Source organism: Thermochaetoides thermophila (genome assembly GCF_000221225.1).
Source record: "Thermochaetoides thermophila DSM 1495 unplaced genomic scaffold scf7180000011816, whole genome shotgun sequence".
In the NCBI taxonomy this organism is placed as follows: Eukaryota; Fungi; Ascomycota; class Sordariomycetes; order Sordariales; family Chaetomiaceae; genus Thermochaetoides; species Thermochaetoides thermophila.
Window position 1 is genome coordinate 3,930,131 of NW_006383032.1, and position 21,697 is coordinate 3,951,827.

General features: G+C 51.3%; 4 protein-coding genes across 4 annotated transcripts; 3 read left to right on the forward strand and 1 right to left on the reverse strand.

Annotated features, from left to right (window-relative positions):
- Positions 1-2,470, forward strand: CTHT_0031670 (uncharacterized protein; the record flags this gene model as incomplete). Its single annotated transcript, XM_006693545.1, has 8 exons — positions 1-186; positions 271-326; positions 404-594; positions 675-892; positions 1,278-1,504; positions 1,594-1,730; positions 2,062-2,190; positions 2,256-2,470. 8 exons carry the CDS (start codon positions 1-3, stop codon positions 2,468-2,470), a joined length of 1,359 nt encoding a protein of 452 aa, XP_006693608.1.
- A 1,589-nt stretch (positions 2,471-4,059) lies between these two features.
- CTHT_0031680 (ribose 5-phosphate isomerase-like protein) lies at positions 4,060-4,911 on the forward strand (the record flags this gene model as incomplete). Its single annotated transcript, XM_006693546.1, has 1 exon — positions 4,060-4,911. The coding sequence occupies one exon, from the start codon at positions 4,060-4,062 to the stop codon at positions 4,909-4,911; it is 852 nt and encodes a 283-aa protein (XP_006693609.1).
- Positions 4,912-10,188: 5,277 nt separating this feature from the next.
- On the forward strand, positions 10,189-13,214 carry CTHT_0031690 (uncharacterized protein; the record flags this gene model as incomplete). The annotated part of the gene is made up of 4 exons (XM_006693547.1): positions 10,189-10,496; positions 11,286-11,438; positions 11,545-13,122; positions 13,202-13,214. The coding sequence occupies 4 exons, from the start codon at positions 10,189-10,191 to the stop codon at positions 13,212-13,214; spliced, it is 2,052 nt and encodes a 683-aa protein (XP_006693610.1).
- Positions 13,215-13,942: 728 nt separating this feature from the next.
- On the reverse strand, positions 13,943-20,685 carry CTHT_0031700 (cation channel-like protein; the record flags this gene model as incomplete). Its single annotated transcript, XM_006693548.1, has 13 exons — positions 13,943-14,509; positions 14,596-15,529; positions 15,629-15,956; positions 16,069-16,140; positions 16,820-16,899; positions 17,524-17,690; positions 17,758-18,068; positions 18,143-18,221; positions 18,291-18,487; positions 18,544-19,049; positions 19,127-19,309; positions 19,386-19,553; positions 19,616-20,685. The coding sequence occupies 13 exons, from the start codon at positions 20,683-20,685 to the stop codon at positions 13,943-13,945; spliced, it is 4,662 nt and encodes a 1,553-aa protein (XP_006693611.1).
- Between the last annotated feature and the right edge of the window lie 1,012 nt (positions 20,686-21,697).

Here is a 21,697-nt window from a genome sequence, read left to right on the forward strand (position 1 = left end):
ATGGCCACAGTACTTCTTCGGGAAACTCCTCTTAAGCGAGAGAGGGCCCAGGACTCGGACGGCAAATCGGGACCAGATGCCTCGAACACTTCTATTAACAGCATTCCTCCCCTGGGAGCCGTCGTTCAGGGGAAGCAGTTCTGGTGGCAGAAGTCGAAAGTCGACCTGGATGCTACTGCTACTCAGGTGCGTTTTATCGATATTTTAACTTCCCTCAGCGGGAGAGCATGTTGTAGCATGGAATATGACGATTCTGACCGTATGATTTAGCCCAGCGTCTTCGATGACCCAGAAACAGCAGAGCGATATTACCCACCACCTACCTGGTAAGGTTAAATGAGGAGGGGGTTGACATTCCATCCAGACATGAGAACCTATGGAGTCTGACTGCTGTCCTTGGTAGGGAGAATGTGCATCGCTTCGACCCCCTTGCCAGATGGACCTGGAGGGAAGAGAAAAAACTGTTGCGGAAAATTGACTTCCGCATCATGACTTGGGCTTGCATCATGTTCATGGCTCTCGAGCTTGATCGGGCCAACATCCATCAGGCTTTGACTGACAACTTTCTTGGTGATTTGGGAATGCATACTAACGGTACGTGGTCTGAAGGAGTGGCATCAATCCACAGCTGCCAACGACATGGACAACAGATGGAGACTGACACCCTCTTACAGACTATAACCTTGGAAACACCGTGTTCAAGCTTTCGTTCCTCTGTGCCGAGCTCCCCTCTCAATTAGTATCCAAATGGATGGGTCCGGATAGATGGATCCCGGCACAAATGTCACTTTGGAGTATCGTTGCATGCTGCCAGTTTTGGCTATCCGGACGTAGGTCATTTCTGGTCTGTCGCGCTTTGCTCGGTCTCCTGCAGGGTGGCTTCATTCCTGATGTAAGTTGCTTTGCCTCTCAAACCTTGTTCTTTATACCGGACATATCGACTGTCCTTACATGTCCCGAATCGTAGTTTGAATGAGAGAAAACGCTCACAGATTCGATGTGACAGGTAATTTTGTATCTCTCATACTTTTATAAGCATCACGAAATGTCGGTCCGTCTCGGCTTTTTCTGGACCGCAATGAGCATTGCCGATATTATCTGTGCTCTTCTCGCATACGGTATACTACACATGCGCGGCGTTGAAGGACAGGCTGGCTGGAGATGGTTGTTCTTGATTGAGGTTGGTTGCTTCCTTTCTCTCAAAGAGCAGGTTGGCTCGCCGTTGCCAGCTCTATCCACCGCTGTCTAAGTAGGCCAAAACTAATCTTGGTATACAGGGCCTTTTAACTCTTGTTATCGGCCTGATGTCTTTCTTGCTCATGCCTGCTGGACCGTGCCAAACTGCTAGCTGGTTCCGCGGGAAAAATGGTTGGTTCACGCCCAGGGAAGAAACTATCATTGTCAATCGAGTGCTACGGGATGACCCTAGCAAGAGCGACATGCACAACCGTGAGCCAATTACATGGAAGCTCCTCTGGCAGAGCCTCAAGGACTACGATCTCTGGTCAGTAGACCCAGGAACTGAATAGCCCTAGGGGCCTGGGGCAGAGAGTCTCCATATATTCCTCAACAAAGGCTAATACTTTATACTAGGCCACTGTACCTCTTGGGCCTAACATTCCAGATCCCAATGGTTCCCCCGGGGCAATATCTCACCTTATCTCTACGAGCCCTGGGTTTTGATACCTTCCAAAGCAACTTGTTGGCCATGCCGCACACAATCTTGCACAGTAAGTGAAGAACCGGGCCAAGACACCAAGGATCGCTTGAGTTTTTTATCGATATTAAGACTTCTTGCAGTGATCACAATGCTCGGCATAACGTATCTGGCGGAAATAGTTGGGAATTTGACTTTCTGTGCCCTTACCTCTCAGATTTGGGCGCTACCGTTTCTGATTTACCTGAATGTGGTCGACACATCCCAGGTGAACAGATGGGTACTCTATGCGGTCATCACACTATTACTGAGTTTCCCAAACCGTAAGGCTCCCCTTGACAGCAACACAATCCCGGCCTCGCAGAAGAAAAGTCGACAGCAATGACTAATGACTGTCGGTACAGCCCATCCAATTCAAGTCGGATGGAATTCGCGAAACTCGAACGCTGTTAGATCTCGCACAGTGTCTGCAGCCTGTTACAACATGTTTGTTCAGACCAGTGGCATCATCGCCTCTAATATCTACCGCAAAGGTACGTGGTTAATCCGGGGCTGAAACTTAAATCTGTTCAGCGAAAGATGACTAAGTGGATATCAGACGATGCGCCATTGTATCGGAGGGGGAACAGGCAGCTCTTGGCCATTCTTTGCATGAATATTGTCTTGTATTTCCTCGTGAAGGCGTACTATGTCTGGCGCAACAACCAGAAAGCCAAGAAATGGAATGCTATGACGGAGGAAGAACGGCTGAACTACTTGTCAACAACAAAGGATAAGGGGAACAAAAGGCTGGACTTCAGGTTCCAGCATTGAGAAGGCCAGGGATGACGAGACAATAACCATTCATACACCTATCAGAGGGAGATTGACGGAGGGTTGAGGTCATTCTGAACTACGTTAGCAGGCCGTAACTGGAAACGCTGTTAAGCAAAATATGTGGCTTGCTAGATATACTTTTCCTGTGTGTTTCGTGCAACTCGGTTTAGAAGTCACGAAGGATATCAGCGGGAGAATTAAAAGCTAAGGGAGAGGTTGAATCTCGGCAAGTCCACAAGCCTGATTATGGATATTATCTCATCAACACATGAACATTACTATCTGTCTTTTGCTTCATTTCTTCCTATGTGTATGACTGAGTGCGCAGCCTGTATGGAATGGGGTTAGGCGCTTTGCTGACGTGAGCGCACTATACAGCGCCGCCAATCAGATATCGACCTAAGGATTCCAACTTATATGCTCTAGCTACTTATGAGGCTCTCTGCTATGCTAACCGGGCATCTCGTGATGAACTTAACAAGCTATTTGTTGTCAAGGGACTGCGGCCTTGCGGTACCTTGGGTCTACCTCGCTGTTTGGAGCTTGCATGCTCTGCTAAGCAAGAAGGCATCTGGATGAAGTCAGACTTGCAAGTCACAATCCCGAGAAAACGCCTTCTGTAACGAACTTGCAGAGTTAATCACGAGATCCTGGCTCACAACCATTCTTCAAGACAGGAGAATGGATAGGTGTCTGCGGTAAGTTGCGCAAGGAACGAGTGCTTTGGGCAAGCATCCGGAGACAAGGTGCCTCGGAAATCCAACCTAAAAACCCTTACCCTAAGAACCGGATCCACAACCCAAGATTCACACTAGACAGTCAAGTCACAATCTGTAGAGGGAATAAAATGAGATTTAGGAAGCTGCCGGTCCTAGAAAGTAAAAATACTAATGGAATCAACACTAACTTAGCCGAAAAAGCTTCATGAGAAGGACTTCTAGGCAGCTACCAAGATACCTGTGTCTGTCGGTGAAGCTTGAGAGTCAGTATGACGACAATGGAGGGGTAATTGCATACGGATGTGTATGCTGTTGGCCGTTGTCTGCCCCGCCATGCGGGCGCGGAATATCCAGGCTCAAATCGCTCTGGCCGGAACTCGGGCTTTCAGCGTTTTTTTGGCTCCTGGTCTTAACTGGTTGGTTTCCTCCTTTCTATCGTATCCATATCTCTAATGTTCTGATGCAAGGCGTCCAACAATTGGACCAGCCTTAGCAGGCATGATCAACAAGGCCCCGATAGAGTGAATGGAGCTACAGTGAGGCTTTTCGGAGAACTCGTCCCAGCCCTTCGCGAGCAGGATGGGCATGGCGTTGATTAAGCGCACAACAGGACTGGTAAGAAGGTTACCGGTACCTGATGGCAGTTTTGCACGCCGACCCCACCCGGCTACTACTTTGGCCACAAACAGTATTTTCCCCCTTTCACCCGGCCTTTGTCATTGCCACTCCTCACCAGGTCCAAGAAGCCTTTATTGGCGAACCTTGTCACCTCTAGGAACGCCTTGTTGCGTCGCCAACAGTGCTTGGGTGTCGCTGTCGCCAAAATCCTACTTTTCAGGGCCGATTTGCTCACCTGTTTTGCGCACAATGGCCACATCAACCGCAGCTCCTGTGCTCTCAGCCGAGGAGCAAGCTCGTCTAGTCGAGAGTTCAAAGCGCCTTGCCGCCTTTCAGGCCGTCAAAGACTACTTGCGGCCCGAGTATACTAGGATAGGCATTGGTTCCGGGAGCACCGTCGTCTATGTGGTCGAGGCGATTGCTGCCCTGGGGCCTGAGATCACTTCCAGGATGTGCTTTTACCCCACTGGATCCCAGTCTGAGGAGCTTATCGAGGCGGCTGGCCTGAACCTGCAGTACATCAGCAAGCTCCCATCTGGTCAGCAGCTGGATGTCGCCTTTGACGGCGCTGATGAGGTCGACGACGACCTGAACCTTATCAAGGGCGGCGGCGGCTGCCTTTGGCAAGAAAAGATCGTGGCAACTAGCGCCAAGCAGTTCGTTTGCGTGGCCGACTTCCGCAAGCTCTCGCCACGCCTGGGTACCAACTGGAAGAAGGGAATCCCCATCGAGGTCCTCCCGATGGCTGCCCCAAGAGTTTTGGATGAGCTCGTGCGGATGGGGTCCATCAATCCTCGTATCCGATCTGGCTTGCCCGGCAAGGCTGGTGCCCTTGTCACGGACAATGGTCTATGGATTATTGATGCGCCGTTTGCGCCTCTCCTCCATGCCAGGGACCAGCCTAGCAGGAGTGGGGAGCCTGGAGTTTGGACGGTTGAAGAGCTTGCTGATCGCCTGATCAAGATCCCCGGCGTTGCAGAGATCGGTCTCTTTTATGGCAAGAACGGTCTGGAGGTTACCAGCGGGGCGCAAAAGCCGGTGGCGGCATACTTCGGGATGGCGGACGGTACGGTTCAAATCAAGACGCCGGCAATAGCATGAAATCTTCAAGGCCGAGCAGTTTCTTGCAAACGGCCGCGGGCTACTCTCGTTGCCTCTATCCTTGTTTTCGCACGAGATGAAGGTACCGAGAGTTCTGTTACATGGACAGCATGCCTTGATTAGAGTCACTCACCTTAAGGGGGAGGGCATATATAGATATTGGCTGGAGACCCTACAGATAAACAGATTACCTTAGCTTGTGTGAAAAATCTGGCGGACTTAACTCCAACTGTAACTGGTCCCTCCTAAAAGACTTTGAACTAGTCGAAATTTTGGTATCTGGGTAGTGTTACCAGTCAGATTTGATTCATAGAGGCGATTCACTATTTGGAAGCATGAATTTCTCGCCCTGGCACGGTATTGGGGTCTCTATTTACTATTGCAGCAACGTAAGAAAGTATGTGAGGTTCTAGGCTTGTGGAATGGGACAAACCGTGATCTCTTTCCACCTGGTTTATGACAACTACCAGCCAGGTAAAACGAGCACATGCACCAAGTTAATTCCCCAGACGGCTGAAATATCGAAGCTTTTCATTGGCTGGAGGCTCTCGGAATGTGCCTTTCCAGAACACAGAGCTCAGAAGGCCGAATTCTACTGGAGCTTTGACCCGGTGGCTTTCCTGCGAGATCTGTTGGAGCAAGAAATCTCGTTCGCACAAAGCCCGTCAGCCAGAAAGCCGCACACGGCATGGCTTGGCTCCCTGAACACTTTAATGCCAGAACAAAAACTTGAATCGATGAAAGGCAGACACTGGGAATATCGTAATGGCGCTGTACCCGAGATGCACTTGTTACAGGCATAACAAACTGGACTTGCCTCCCGATCGACAAGTTTAGCCCGAATTTGGAAAGGGTCCGGCAAGGGGAGAATGACGAAAACCGTGTGGTAGACATCTATACCTAGGTATGTAGCCGGATCTAAAAACATGAGGCCCGAATAGCCTCAAAGGTGAGAAGAAACGGCGCAGAGGATTTGGATCGGAAAAATACCAGCTCCACTCTGTGGGAGCATCTACTTGGTTCCATAAAAAGCGCCTGCCATGGTGCTCCGAAGCCGTACGGGGTATCGCTTACTGCGTTCCTCTCACACATTGCTTTGTCTCAGGTGCCGGGAAAAATCACATAATACACGTGTTCAGCAGTAAGTATTTTGCTTGAAGGGGAGAAGCTTTCATGTTTTGTCGCTGATCCCGAGTGGGCAGGAGGATTGCCATCGCGACGCTAGCTGCTTACCGATTACTCCATCAACCTTACCGTGTACGTGACGCTGCCGGAGTCGAAAATCTGAACTGAAAGGCGGCTGAAGCGTCCCAGCGGAGATAGTGGGTTCGGAAACTGTGGGACTGGGATTCCGGAGGAGTGCATGCCGCAGCAGGTTGTTTGGCATCCGCTCATAGGAAGCGCTGTGCAGCGCCCCTCAAAGCCCAAGCCCTAATAGGCCCAAGCCTTAAGCCCCGAGTCAATGCCGTGGGTTGGTCATAAGGCAAAGCCGTCCTCATGATCTTTGGCATCGAGGACAGGTGTCATACGGGCGTCTTGCCCCTTTTCTTCCTTCCCACAAATCGACAAAGAAGGAGAGTCGGCGATGAAAGACTAAGTGTAGCCCCGCATTACTGGCAAGCTTCTCAGTCCAGCTTTCAGCTTCGGAGCACGCACTTCTCGCACTAGGCGCAGAATACCCACACAATGATTGTCATTGCTGTTTGATGTGACATAGCTTTGCAAAAGTATGCATCACTCGTCGAATGTTCAGCAGGGTAAGTTTAGCATGCGATAGTAGCATTATTTTGGGGGCCACGGTTGGCAAGATAGGTTCGTAGGATAATCAGCGGGGCGAGTGACTGTAAAAGGGGAGCATGGAAACTGCTATGAAAAAGCCGTCCGGGTCAGGAGCGTATCGGAGAAGTGGGGCAGGAAAAGCCCAGCCCGGAGTCCCTTGAAACGATATCGTAGGCAGGTGTAAAGGCACCGATGATGCTGGCCTTGAACATTCCAAAATAGATCCATCGCGACGCCAAATAACATAAGGATTCCCGAGGATTTAGAGTATGAAAGAGCAGATGTGGTATATTTGCGCATTGAGTACCCGGTTCCCTGCGCCGGGAGGATATCTCCCGTTTGTATCAAAGCAACCGTGCAGACGGAACCGGATGCGCGCGCTACGCAGATCAGACGGGAGGTGTGAACAGAGAGTGTGGTATGTGCAACGATAAAACGTACTCTGCACTTCGTACTTTTTTTGCTGGAAGTAGGTACTTCGTACACTACTGCTTCACCTCCCTTGTATATAATACTTGGCTTCGTACCGTAGTTGGGCGCTCGCATCGCCCTGGCTGTGTCGCATGTTGTGCACACTACTCCGTGCTCTGTGCTCCAGGTCCTGTGCGGGCGTGTGGCAGGTTGCGTCGCGGTTCTGTCAGCTGCTTGACTGGATGCGGCCGGCGCTGTGGTTTGTGTGGCCCCACGCGGAGTGTCGATCGGATGACGGGGCGCGGAGTTGCCAGCCTCCAGCCGCAGCGCGCTTTGCCGCACGAGTTTGACGCTGAAGATCTTCGGGACGGCAGCCTTGACGCCTTCAACAAGGCGTGCTTGCCCACCGATTGACTCACACATGGACTGTCTATGTTATCAAGTTAACAGACAGGTAGGTAAGCAGCTGGAAAGCAGGATCCACGGTCTGTGGTCCGTAGCTATAGTCCGCATACTGCACGGCAACGGCGAGCTTGGACGCTCTGTGCCGGCGTCCTCGGAGTCGAGGTTTCTAACCTAATTCATTCTAGCCAGAGCATGCCCATGTTCTCTCAGTAGCGAACTAGAAGCACGAGACGGGGACACAAAGGGAATGCGGCGTGGGCGGGATATTCCAAGGGAACTAGGCGATTTGTTGGGCTGTTTGCACGGGTTGACAAGGCTGTGTCGGCTTTGGGCGATTACCGATCAGCGGCTGGATCTGTGCCGGATTCGTTGGGCTGAGGCATCGGTGTATCTCGGCGTCAGGGTGAGCAAAATGCCAAACACTTATCAAAGTTAAAAAAGGGCACCCGCAATGGGAGGGCTGGCGGGTTGGGGAGAACGGTAGGAAGGGAACGGAGAGAGACGGGACAAGAGCACAAGTGGTCCTCAGAAGCTCAAATACCCTATGGAATTTCCAACCCGCCTTCACCTTCGCGTTAACTTGAAGTAACCGTCGCAAGCCCGTCAGACCGGGTGACGATCGCTGGACGAGCCTGTGGGGCGTGTGACGGTCTGACCTGGGTGCCGGTGGACTTTGAATCTTGACAATCTGGGTCATGGCCCGTGGCCGGCGGGGCTCATGACGGGAGAGCCTGGAGCCTAGAGGGCAGGCAGGTGACAGATGGATGACGGTCCATGGTGCCCAGGGATGGGTCCAGTCCAGTCTGTGTGGTGCAGGCCGGACCGCCCGGCGAGCTGGGCGGGCTGGCGTTTGGCTGGAGCCACAGGGACGGAGTTCAGGGATCCAGCGGGCAGTGCGGGCATCCGTCAAATGGAGCCTCTCAGTAGCAGGTCGGGCTTACGTTTCTTCCTTTCTCAGTGCTTTCTGGATTGCCCGCAGGGTAGGCTCAATCCAACACTTAGCGCTCGCTGTCCGTCGTCCATGGACTGGTGATTCGCAGACAACGCATTATCCTCCTCCAGACAAACCGAGACCGTATACCTCACCCTCAGGGCTGTCCGAGGGCACGGCAGTTGAGTATTCAATTGGCATAGTCGTGATCCATTTCACTGTCCAAGTGCCGCGGGCAAAGCCCACAGCCCCGTGCTGCGCGCCTGTTCTCGCACCTTCCTGTAGTCACAGCTGCCCGGGCTGCTCCTCACCGTTCGCAGAAGAGGTGCCTGGGCGTGCCTGGGCGCGCTCTTGTCCTGCCCGTCCGTTCTGGCTGACCATCCTGCCTGCCCTCTCATCACAGTCTCTTCAGCAGTTCTTTTCTGCGCTTCTGGCAGATTGGCGCTGCCTTCCTCTCTCATTCCTGTCCTTCCTCCCAGTAAAAAAGGCCCCACCCGAGCCCACGGTCCACCCGCGGACGTCTTCTCAGGTTCTCGAGACCCCGGCATCATCAGCCGATCCGCCCGACTGTGGTGTCTCGTTTCTCGAGTGTGCCGCCGCCGCCGCCTCCTTTCTCTCGCTTCTTGGCTTCCTGGCTTCCTGGCCCTCCCCCAGGTCCGCACAGGTCCGCCCGGTCCTCCATTTTTAATCCGCGGCCCCATATTGTCCCCGTCCCTCCCAGCCTGTCCTGACCTTTTCTGCTCATTGTTCTTATCTTTCCTGTCGCGAACCCCCCGCCCCCCGACCGGTCACGAGTTTTCGGATCCGTAGCGCTGTGGCATCCTCGCACACACCACCTAAGCACCCGTGGACCACACACAGTTTGGACACGCCCGCCCACTGCAGTGTAGTCCATCGTGTCCATCCCGTCGCCATCCGTCCTCCATCCATCGGCGCAATCGCATTTTGTTCTGTTAATCCCCCGGCCGCTGCACTCTAGGTGGCAGCTGCTTCATCCTAGGTAGTTACCTACCGACCTACCTCCCCTTTAATTCCCTCCTGGCTAGAACATAGGACCCACTGCGTCGGCGCAGCCTCGATCCCGCCAGCGCGGAGCAGGGAGCAAACACTTCCGGACTGTGACATTGCCCACTGCGCTGCCCACGGCCTGTTTTTTGGCCCCTCCGGCCTGTGATCGGTCCATTCGGTCATTCGTCGGGCGGCACCCCGCTCAGTATTCGCACTGAACCATTTGCCATTTACCATTTGACCCGACCCGTCGATCGGCCTGCGCGACCTGATCCCGATCGCGCGCTTTCCCTTCCACTTTTTTTTCCCCCCTTTCCCTTTTCATTTCCACATCCGCATCCGCATTCCCGAACTTTTTCAACTCCAACTCCATTTTCGTCGGCGATTAACTTGCGCGCAGTCCGGCCCCATCTCCGCCCGCTCTCTTCTTTTCACGTTTCCATTCTTGTTTTCATCTCTGACCTTCGCCCCCGGTGCTGTCAGCAGCCCCGTTGGCTCGCCCGCTCCGATTGCGCAGCACCGTCTTAACTCTACTCCTACTACTGCTCACACTTTTTCTATTCAAGCCAACGTTTCCACGTCCGCGATCTGGCAATCCCGCTGTCCCATTTGGCGCCGCGATCTGGTCGTGATCGCCGGCCCTCAACCCATCAATCATCACGCCAGTAACGAGCAGAAGTCATCACCGGCGTCGACCATCGCCGCCCCGGTCTACGCCACCTGCCACCACGACTACTCCCACCATGGCCTCGGTCGTGCGATCAACGGCCCTTCGTGCGGGCGGTGCGTGTGTGCGCTGCCGGAAGGGCAAGACCAAGTGCGTTTACGAAAACGGACGCGCGCCCTGCAAGAACTGTGCCAAGGGCATGCATGAGTGCTATCTTCCTTCCGAGTCCATGAGCCACGGCGGCCATGGTGTGTCGCCTGCACGCGTCCAGCAGCGCGCCAGAGAGTCACTACCTGCTGATCGGACTGTTGCCAACACCTCAGCCGATCGCCAGGTGCCGCCCTCGTCGGCTGTGTCGCGTCATGTCGCAACCACTGTTGAAAAGTAAGTCCTTTCGCATTTTACTATTTGTCATGATTTTTTTCTTAGTTTACTTTCCAATTCTTGTTTCGCGTTTCTCTCCTATTTTTATGTATATTTTTCTTTTTGGGTTTGATCCCTCCCGATGCTGCCGACGAGGGTACGCGTGGCTGCGAATCCCTCCAATTTTTGGTGGATGCGCGTGCCTGATGTGGCCGCTGTCTCCCCCCACTCTCCCTCGTCCCCTCTTCATCCGGAGGCTCCGTTTGTAGCGCCTTTTTTTTTTTCGCTCCCGCCCCCATCGCCTGCCCAGGCGCCGAAAGGGTGCATTCCTTTTTGCACTTCCTTCGGAGTCACCACCCACAGCCCCATCTTTCTCCGCCCGGCCCTCATTTCCCAACCGGCCCGTGCTTTAATTCCCTTGCCCCGTGCACAAAGCCCCTAGTCCCCGCCGCCCTTTATTGTTCCGGCTGTCTTGGCCATCGCTGTCCTGATCAACACGGAGCCCCATGGAGCCAGGCTCTTGCTATACTTCGTCTCCGACCGAGCTTCTCGGCCGGCCACAGCTGCATGCATCCACAACATCCCCGCCCTGTCCCCCATCCACAACACCACCACCTTGCATCCCTATCTACACTCACGCACATCCATCTGCTACACATACTCGTCAACATCCATTCCCCTTGATTGTCTCAGCCGAATGCATTACCTAGATGCATTTTATCTTATTTTCATGTCCATTCCATCTGTTTGCCTGCCAAATTTGCCTGGTAGGGCTCTGAGCTGATTGATCCCTTGTCCCCCCCATGACAGGCTCACTCCTGAGCTCGTGCAAGAATGCGAGCGCGTTATCAACAAAACGCTCCCGGCCTGTGTTGTCTTCCACAAGCCGTCGTCGCTCCAGCAGCTGAAGAATGCCTCCCTTGACCCCACTATGGTCAATGCCCTCCTTACCACCGCAGCCCGGTAAGTTACACAACCCCTTCCTGGCCGTAGGCCATATCGGCCATTCACGATGGAAACAGGCCGGTTATGTAATTGACTGCCATTTTCTGACTCGAAAACAATGCAGGCACTCGCCCTTGATCATCCGCCGCTACGGCGCCCATGGGGGCGGCACTGCTGCGGCCGAGCACTTTGCTGCGAAGACCATCAGCCTGATCATGCAGAGCCTGGACCAACCCAGCCTTGCCGACATCCAATCTTTGTGCCTGCTCGTCATCCATGAATGGGGCTGCCGCAATGCTGTGCGCGCTTACATCTACCTTGGCCAGGCTGCCCGTATGGCCCAGATGTTTCGCGTCGTCCATACCAACCCTCACCAGGCCGACCCTGACCAGTTCCTCCAGGACGAGTCCTTCCGTCGTACTCTCTGGCTGATCTACGTCCTCGACTGTTTCCTGACCAGCAGTCCTGGTCGCCACCCCGCTCTGTCGGCCCACGATGTCAAAGATGTCTCCCTGCCTTGTACCGACATGAATTATAACTTTGGCAGCCCTGTCTATGTTCGCACCCTGAATGGTGCCCCGCCGCCTTACATGCCGGATCCGACCGCTCCTCTAGGTGAAGTCGGTGAGTTTGGCCACATCGTCCTGGCTACCAAAGCTTGGCGCAATGTGGTTGAGATGATGACCACCACCACCTTGGAGACTTTCTCCGAGGAGCAGTGTTTACTGTTGGAGCAAGAGATCGATATGCTTCGCCAGTCTCTTCCGCCTCATTTGGCCGATAAGCCTGGCCAGATCAACCTTCATATTACCATGGGTAGTGGCTATACATATGCCATGATCCATTCTCTCCTCAACTGTGCCACCATCTTCGTCAACCGCCGCCGCATCCTCCAGGTTGTAACTGATGAAAGCTTCACTCTTGAGGCTTGGCGCATGGCTGGCCATTCTCATGTTCAGGCTGTTGACCGCATCTTCGCCGCTTCTCACAGCATTGTCCATTCGCTCCTGGCCTTGGAACTCGGCGCTGATAAGGACAGCATTCACTGCTTCCCCATTTTTATGCTTTTCGCCGCCTTCACTGCGGGATCGACCGTGGCTTACCTCACCCTCAAGGGTCTTGCCCCTCATGATGCTACTGTCACTGCCTCCAACCTTGTCCGAGACAGTCTCAGGCTCTGCCAGGAGGGCTCCGAGTCATGGCCTCTGGTTATCCCCTGGCAGCGTCATCTCCATGTCATGTCCAAGGTCCTGCGCGACGTTAATAGTGGCTCGCGCGACCTGCGTGATTCTCGCGAGGGCAGCAAGCCCGTTCATCGCGTCTCACCTTCGGTCAAGGATGACGTCTTGAGCCAGGCCGAGACCAACCCTGATACCATGGATTATGATCAAGCTGGCGCTGCTGGTTCTCAGCAGGGCCTTGAATCCCGGGAAGCTGAAGTTACTATTCCTAGGCGCCCTGGTATTACAACCATCAACGGCGCCTCGGCTGGCTCCTCTACTCCGGCTACTGCCAGCCCTCCTCCTGCAGTCCCTGTCAAGGTAGATTCTCCTGGTGCTGCCTCTGCAGCCTCGGCTGGCCCTGTTCCCCAGGCCATCCATCCTCCCCCGGAGGTTGACATGACCGCCATGGAATTGTGTGCCGCTTTCGAGCGCCAGCTTCTTGAACTTGATGATCTAGCAGCCTTTATGGGAGGTGGAGTGTAAGTGTGTCCCTTGTAGTTTTCGTTCGCTGCCTCCTCTGTCCCCTGTCTTTTACCAATGGTGCTGACTCATGAAAAGTGCTCCCAGCTAGATCACAACATCAGGCAGCAGCTTCTTTTTCTATGACTTCTAATTACTCTCGGATGCCATATGTCTGACATTGGTGATGGCTTTGTTTTTCTCAGTTTCCTATTCTACTCTTTGCCCTGTTCTCTACGTTATTGCGTGAAGCGCTTTCTTTTATAAGTTTTCTCTTTTGCCACCACAAAGTTAGGTTCTGGTGGATTTCGTGCTTTGTACACTACATAATGAATCATAATGGGCGCAAAAGGAGGAATATGGGAAAGGAAATGGGATTATATCAGGGTAAATATGGGCGGCTTGTACATGTATCACTACCGGCACTTGCTCCGTCTCCGCAGTTCAGTTACATTGCAGGAAAGGAAAGTTATCAAGAGGCATCAGTGCAGTTACCAGTTTTCTACTTTGCGAGATCCGTGGATCCTTTCCTTGGCTGAACTTCCTCTACTGTTGCTGTCCTCTCTCTAGGGGATGTTTTGTACGTCTGTTGAAGTGGTTAAAAACTCTCGACATCATTTGGGATCTCACTCTTGGTCTTGTGGGTAACTGGGGTAATTTATGTGGCATAAGGGATGAGCTAACTACCAGATTCCTAATTCTCTGTTGCTCTATTACGCATCTTTACGTATGACTGGCTATTAGTAATCGGTGCAGCCATGTATGCTTGGAAATAAGTACTGCATCGTAGGCTTCGGCCCCTGAAAGAATGCAAATCGCACCAGAAACACCTGGATAACATTACTGATTGCTGTTCCCTTCTCCCTCAGTTTCGCTTCGGTTTACGCCCAGGGATATTTGCAGGGATACGAGCAGCATTTTCAGCTGCTCTACCTCCTCCTTGAGCTTCCTGACCTCCACCACTGCGGCGTCCTCTTCAAGGTTGCTTTTTGCAGCTTCTACGCGCTTTGCCCAACCGTCGGCCTCAAAGTCGACTTCATGTTGCAGCTGCTCCCACTCTTCGAAAGTGCTATCATCGTCGTCACCTCGAGAACGATTTTCCTGGATTTCTTTCGCTGTACACATCTCGAAGTAGGCAGAGACGAGCAACAATGGCGAGTAGATGATGTTCATTACGATATCATTGATACGTTCATATGTTTTCTTATCCATCCACCATTCAAGAGGCAGTGTCAGGAAGAGTATCTCGATAAGGTTGAACGGGGGGATGAAAACATTTTCGTCTGGAGCCCGGACAAATCTCATGGTCTTGTGAGCAAACATGGCGAGATACTCGTCATTAGCGTTCTCATAGATATCTGTGTAGGCCGAGTTGTACAAGGCAATCAAGATGTTGAGAAGGATGACCTACGACACTAATTATCAGCCATGACCAAGAGAAGGGTATATACAACAGACAGAGAGGTTGTGCTATATGTGGAAGAACTACTCACCATGACCACAAAGGTGAAGCAGTAGTACAGGATCAAACCAAAGGGCGGTTGGAACCTCTCAAACCCACTAAAATCAGGTGACTGCATCAAAGCATTGGCCATAGATTGGAAGATGAAACGGATGTCCTCGGACATTTGGTCGTCAGCGTAATCGAGTCCGATAAAAGCCTGTAAAAAGCCAACAATGATTACGGCAAGAAGGGCAAAGAAGATGATTGACTCCTTCATCATGACCTTGAGTACCACCAACATGACCCCGAAGAAGCGGAAACTGTCAAGATAGAGTAACAACCGAGCCCAGAACATAGGAGCGCTGACGGCAAGAAAGGCATAGCTGAGGGTGGTATAGTGATGGCGGAAGCCGTTTGGGTCATCGATTGCGTGGCCGAGGGCAATGCAACGCAGCACCAGGCTGATAGTGAGCAAGCCATACAAAACACCGTTAAAGGCACTCCAAAATCCAAGGATGTGGTAACCTGCCTTCCAAACCTTGGTGATCTCGTCACAGACGAAGCCTAGAGTGAAGACGTAGAGCAAGCCCTCGACAAAGTCGATGCCCCCATTCTCGTTGACCGAGTTCATGGAGGCTGTGTAGAGGCCGAGATAGATGAATGATATGAGTATTTGCGCCGCATTTTGGTAGACGGGTGCGCGCATCCGATTGGGGTCGAAATGGGAGATGTACGTGGGGTCATCCCTCTTTTTGTAGTATACGAATGTGGACGGGTCGTCTTCATCCTGAACTACCCAGCCGCGCCAGAGGAAGTTGATACATCTCTGATAGCTAGACGAGCCGATGACGAGCAGTGCGTGGAGGTCTACCGCCTTCTCGATTACGTTAGCCGGCGGTGTGGGATTGCCATTGACGATGATCGAATATCTCTTGAGGAGGACCGAGTGCAATAGATAGTCAGCGTCCTCTTCGGACTCAATGCTGGGGTGTCGTGTTAAGTCAGCATCTTTCAGGACAGTAAACATACATAAGAAAAGTATAGGCAATTTCGGCAACTAGATGCACATGGAATCACTGTACATTTGTTTAGCAATGACCTCGCAAGCAGTTGCACGTAGATTATGCAGGCCAGCATCCCACAGCTCAAGAAAAGCCTGGTGCTGCCACCACTGCTTGTTGATCAACAAGCAGAACACAACACAGGCCCCATGCTCCTGGCCACCAGCTTCTTTGGCAGCGTTGATCACCTTTGGGGTAATGACTTTGCTGTGTGGACGCGTCACTAACTCTGTGTTGAGCTCGACGGGGACACACTGCTCAATGAGATGGCGGATGCGAAGCGCAACTTCAGTTATAAGGGCCGGAGGAATGGCCGATTGAAGAGATTCGTCGTAATGGCTTGGAAGGACTGATTGACCATTACCCAGATGTCAGCATCTCTCTGTATATACTTTATCCTGGATGACACTAAGATGCTTATGTATGATTAGAATTCACTGGGTTCCTAGCAGTGTGATTACTCACGTTGGTGACGGGACTCGTCCCACCAAGCATCATGATGGGTATGCCTTCGGCCAGCGTGCCGACTCCATCTAAGTAGATTGGTCAAGCTGAATCTTGCCATGTGATCTACTAAGCATCACGGTGTGTCTTTTATCTTCTACACTTGTTGAACTTGTCTCGGTGGTGTGCAGATCATCGGTAGATATCCTGATAAATATTCTGGAGGGGGAAAGCGGAATGTTGAGCAGCCGCTGACCGCACAACTGCGGGGCAGAGATAAAGCCAAGAGGGGGTTGGCTCCCTGCCACACACATGCGACACCAAAAGCATGTTGGCTTGGGAATGGGCATCAGTCACATGAACAACCAACTGTGTGATAATGGGCCAACTATATCATTGCTCATGACACACTGTTTCAGACCATGTCAACCAGAGCTCTAAATGAGAGATCGCAGAATGAAATCTCATTGGACGATCTAAAAGGTAACCTTGGTATGCTGCTCCTGTATTTACACCAGACTCTGATGTGTCACACAGTGCGCTGTGTAAGCTTGATCTCTGTGGCTTCGCAGCTTGAAATAGTAGGTAATTTGGTTTGTATTCCGTATTCCAACCGACAGGTGTTGAGGCAGTCAAAAAACTTTATTTTGGTGTCTGATTCTTGAAGCTGCTAAAGGCTAGCAGGTAGCGATCGTATAGCAGAAAGAACACAGAAAATACCATGCACATCAAGTTTATTTAATATAAAATAATATATCCAGTACTTACAATACAGTATGTCAAACACCGTGCCGGGTGAGCGAGACGTGCCTCGAAACGTCTTCAGGCCGTCGGCAAGGACGATGCTGCTACAAACACCAGCTTTGCAAAGTGATTACCAAATCATGCCCAACTTGATAGAACCGGATTGCGAACTACCAAACATACGCTGTGTTGAAGGCCTAGCAAAGCCAAACCGCACACTGACGTCAATTTCTCTTTGTCTTCAGACGCTGCACCACAAACCGCTTAGAGCACATGCGGAGTGATTTTGCTTGTTGATACAAGAGATAATAAAGTGATCGTGTATCAGACTATTTCAATCAGAATGCTTTGGAAGATACCACCATTTAACATCCATACTGCTCGTTAAGGGGGAAATTAAGTGAAGGAACTGCAAACCTTATCCTTCCATCACCTCTTCGGTAACGACTGACCCTGTAATGGATATCTAAAACAGCATCTATTGCTGTGAAGTGATTATGCAGATATTGTGCCGCTCCCCAAAAAGGAAGCAAAATTGAACGCAACCCTAGAAATAACTTCTCATTACATCCTGATAACCTGTCCCTCCCTTGAGGTCCCGGTCAAAGTTGGTCTGTACGTCAAGAACTTGCCGAATGTGGCTCATGGATAGCGGTTCACCTTTATCGACTGCTAGAGCTTGAGCTGTGCGGACGGTGTTTTTAATCTGCCGGCCATTCAAATCATACCGTGCCAGCTGGTTGTAGTCTTCTTCGGTGAAGGGCATTATGCTGAGCGTTTCGAGTACTCGAACCCTCTCAATGAATATTTTGAAGATAGCCTTCTTAGCCCGATAATCGAGGTTGTCATAGCGCAGAGCAATGTGGATGCGGGATTGGAAGGCATCATCAAACGTCTATAAGGGAGAGATATGTTAGTCGTGAGTGTTTCCACCAGTTGATTGTTAGTTAGGGCTTGCTTACCTCTACCCGATTTGTTGTCAGAAACAAGATACCTTGGAAATATTCAAGCTGCCGAAGGAAAATGCTAACAAGCGCATTACGGTGGATGTCATGCATGTTTCGCTTCTCCAGGAAAACATCGGCTTCATCCAGTAAAAGGATGGCGCCCCAGGCATGACAAATATCAAGGATTTTTTGGAGCTCACTCTCGAGGAACCGCGAGTCTGTTCCCAGCTCGCCTGCCGAGATCATATACAATGGGCACTTGAGGAGTTCTGAAATTCCCTCCGCGGTTAGTGTCTTGCCAGTCCCTGGCGGGCCATGGAGGACAGCTAAGTTATTGCAAGTCAGCCATAGTCCCTGGGGATGGGCCACGAACAATTTTGGGAATACTTGTTACACTTACCCACCAAGCCCTTGCCTTTCCCTTGAATCACGTCGTCAATGCTTTCAGCTGCGTGGTATTTGTGGGACTCGACAAGTGCCTAAGATCGGGATGGAATGGTTAGTGACACAGCATGGCCGAAAGAACAAGTCCCATCAATTTCTCATACCTTTACAATGTCCTTGGTCTTGGGCTCGAGCACCAAAGAGTCATAAGCTGTCTCGTTCCATTGGATATCTTTGACGCCGGACACGGTAAACTCCAGCCAGAGCTTCTCAGCAAAGGCGAATCCAAGAACAACAGGGGATGCGATGAGGTACTCCTCGTCGCTGAACTCGGGGATATTTTTCGTCATCCTATCCTCCCCTGCAGCAGCATTTTCGTCGTTTTTGGCAGGAACCTTGTCTAGCTTTTTTTTGAACCGGCCTTCTCATCGTCATACGACCCTTGAACAACCACAACTCGTGCGTTGCCATTGTCATCCTTAGCAAGCTTAGTCACATGCTTAACCATTTGACTTTCCACCTCCCCTGGGTTACATCCGCAGCAGCTAGATTCATTAGAGTCCTCACCATCCATGAGGGTCTCGTTTTCTTTAGGCCTCACGTGAGAAATCGGATAATTCGGGTTGATTCGGCGGTGGACAGCAGGATCAACCATGATGCGCCCGTTGATGTTGACCTTGATGATCGATTTCTTCTTCTTGTAGTATGCCAACCCCTGGTGGCTCTTGTAGTTAACTCCAGCCAGGGCGACGAACTTCTTACCGCGCTCGATTAATTCCTTGCGCAGCTGAGCTTCGTCCTTGTGGTACTTCAAAGGGAAGCATGGGAGACTCGTGATTTTTCGTGCCCCCCGGAATTCGTCAATCTCCTCTGCCATGCTGCCATAGCCAAACTGCCTCCCATCAAACTCGAAATACTGGTTCCTCATGATTAGTATGCAGCTGGGCTCTAGGCTTTACAGGATTGGAGTACTAGTATTTTTTAAATAGGCATTCCATACCTTGCCATCGAGGTAATAGTATTGCCCCTCATGATTCCGTAGTGCTTTTCAGCAACTTCAACCTTGAATACTCGTGGTTCATCATGTGAGCCATAGGTCGTAGTGAATGCGAGTGTGTTTGGCTTCCAAAGCGCCCAAAGAAGGTCGAAAGTGATGAGGCCGTTCTCCAACATGGGATAAAGACTAGCGGTTATGGGTTAGTATGATAACTGACTAGGACATGTAAGGGGAACAAATCGGCAGAAGAAAGTATGCGAACCTCTTCTTGACCTCCGCATAGTCCTTGTCTAGATATGTAATAAGAACCTTAAGATGTTTGTGCTTGGTTTCTGTCCTCTTCTGTTCCTTCTTGCGCTCACGCTTATCGTATTTTGCTGCCTTAATCTTTTTTAACTCCTTCAAATACTCTCTCAAGTCCTCTAAATATCTTGATTTCATTGTTAGTAGAGGCCAGAAACGGCACCATGGGCAGTTCGAATGGAAACTTACAAGAAAAGCATGTTAGGATCCAGTTTGGGAATCTCTTCAACTAGGCTGACCCCCTTGATATTCCCCATAACAGCTTGGAGACATTCTCGTAGAAGCTTGCTTTTTATGTCAACGTATGTTGCCTTGTACTTCCCCTCCCAGTCGAATGTGCGGCGAACGTGGAAGATAAACTCATCATGATGATTTTCAACTACTTGTTCCGCCGTGTCCTGTAGCTTGTAGTTATGAATACTGTTGTCCCACACTTGATCAACACGTTTGTAATCAAGTTTTGTGGGTTTCTGTTGTTTCTTCCGTTCCATCAGCTGCTGGGTGGCCTGCATGAGGAGAGTATCTACGACACTCAAGGCCGGGTTCAACAGCCCTGACGAAGGTTGCCCATTTTGGTGACTGCGCGATGAGCTGTTGCGCAGGCCGTTCTCGTTAACCGTTTGTTGTGCTATGTCGGCAAGGGTGGCTCCGTAATGTTGAACCCCAGCAGAGTACTGATAAGAATTTCCCTGCTGCTGCTGCTGCTGTTTCTGGATAACAGATTTCAGCTGCTGTAGCTGCCTGATAATATTTTCTTGGGATCTCTGGTCCTTTCTATCTTCCGAGCTCTGATCACTATCTGAAGAGCTCGACTCAGAGTTAGAACCTGATCCCACCGACTCTCGAGTCTTGTAGAACCTTTTCTGCTTTTTTGCATTGGCTCTCTTCGATTTGTGGGAGTCGTCTCTCTTTTTGGCCACCCGCTTGCTCTCGACAGTCTCAGTCTCAGAAACACTGTTTTCTCGTGAATTTGAGGTTGAAGATGTTTTGTCCTCACTGTCGATATTTTCAAGGTCTGAAGAGGATCGAACAGGAGAAGCTGTTGTTTTAGGCTTTTTGTGCCTGGTTTTTGGCGCAAAACGCTTTTTGGAACACTTCTCCTTCGGTGAGTGCTTGGCAGCATCAGTCCGGTCTGCCGATTGAGTTTCACCATTCGTTGGCTGTGTGACGTCGGTTGGGACCTTTGATTCCTCGCTGCCTGCTGGAGCAGGAGGAGTGTTCTCGCGCACACCGGTTGATGCCGTGTCCCCCGACTCCATAGTCGTTCAAAGCACCAAGGCAATGGGTAAGAGAAAATGCGGTGTCTACTCCTAATGGTAGGTACTTGGACACGCTAGTTGTAGTCACCGAGAGTTCCTGGAAAAATAGATAATCGAAGCAGACAATCGAAGCAATGGCGTTATAAGCAGCGCCCAGGAATGACCAAAGACTGAACCGTCCTTGGGGCCTAGCGGGCGTACTCTGTGAAAACTGCCTCGGCCAAGAGGTAGATATGTGTGGCTAGTGCGCGGATAATCAAGCAGAACATAATGGTCTAAGGATGGAAGTCCAACAATGTAAGTTTGCTCTATCCTCGCTACTCCTTCTGCCAGACATAGCCAAGCCCAGAGCTCAAAACTAAAAGTCATGTGTCGAAGGGCTGGGAGATCAAAGCAGGTAGTGCTGAGAGCTGAGGAAACGGGGAGTGGAAACTGTGTATCACTTACCATCGGGAGAATCCAAGCTGAGAATGGCTGTGACCGATATCCACGGCTCCCTTGGGTAGAGTCCAGGGGTCGGCGCTTTTAAGACCACTTTGTGATGCACAGCCGGATGTCTGCTCATGCATTAGCCAACTGTGTAGAGAAGTTGGTGGAAGAGTCAGGATATAAGAATCTCTGGCGGGGGAGGCAATTGCTGAGAGGATTGGGGTAACTTGCTTTCCAAGCCTGCCAGAAGGAACGATGTTTACGTACCCGTAAGCAATGCTCAAAAGGTATTTTGTACTCAAGGCACAGTAACTGGCCAGAATGACAGCTGGCCTTGTTTTCAGCGCTGCGTAGGTTACGGGTGGGAGGGCTGCAATTGGGAATTGCCAAAAGAGGATGAGAAACAGTTCACAACGAAAAGTTGGTAGGTATGGGATGGCTGTTTGGTTTTTTAAATGCTGGCAGCCTGGTCAGAACTGCAGGGAGTCACTGATAGAGATACCTCCTCCTTTCCCCTCCTTGATGACAGCCCTTGCTTGAACTTGCAGAGGATCGGATAGGTAACTGTTGCTGCCTACTGGTA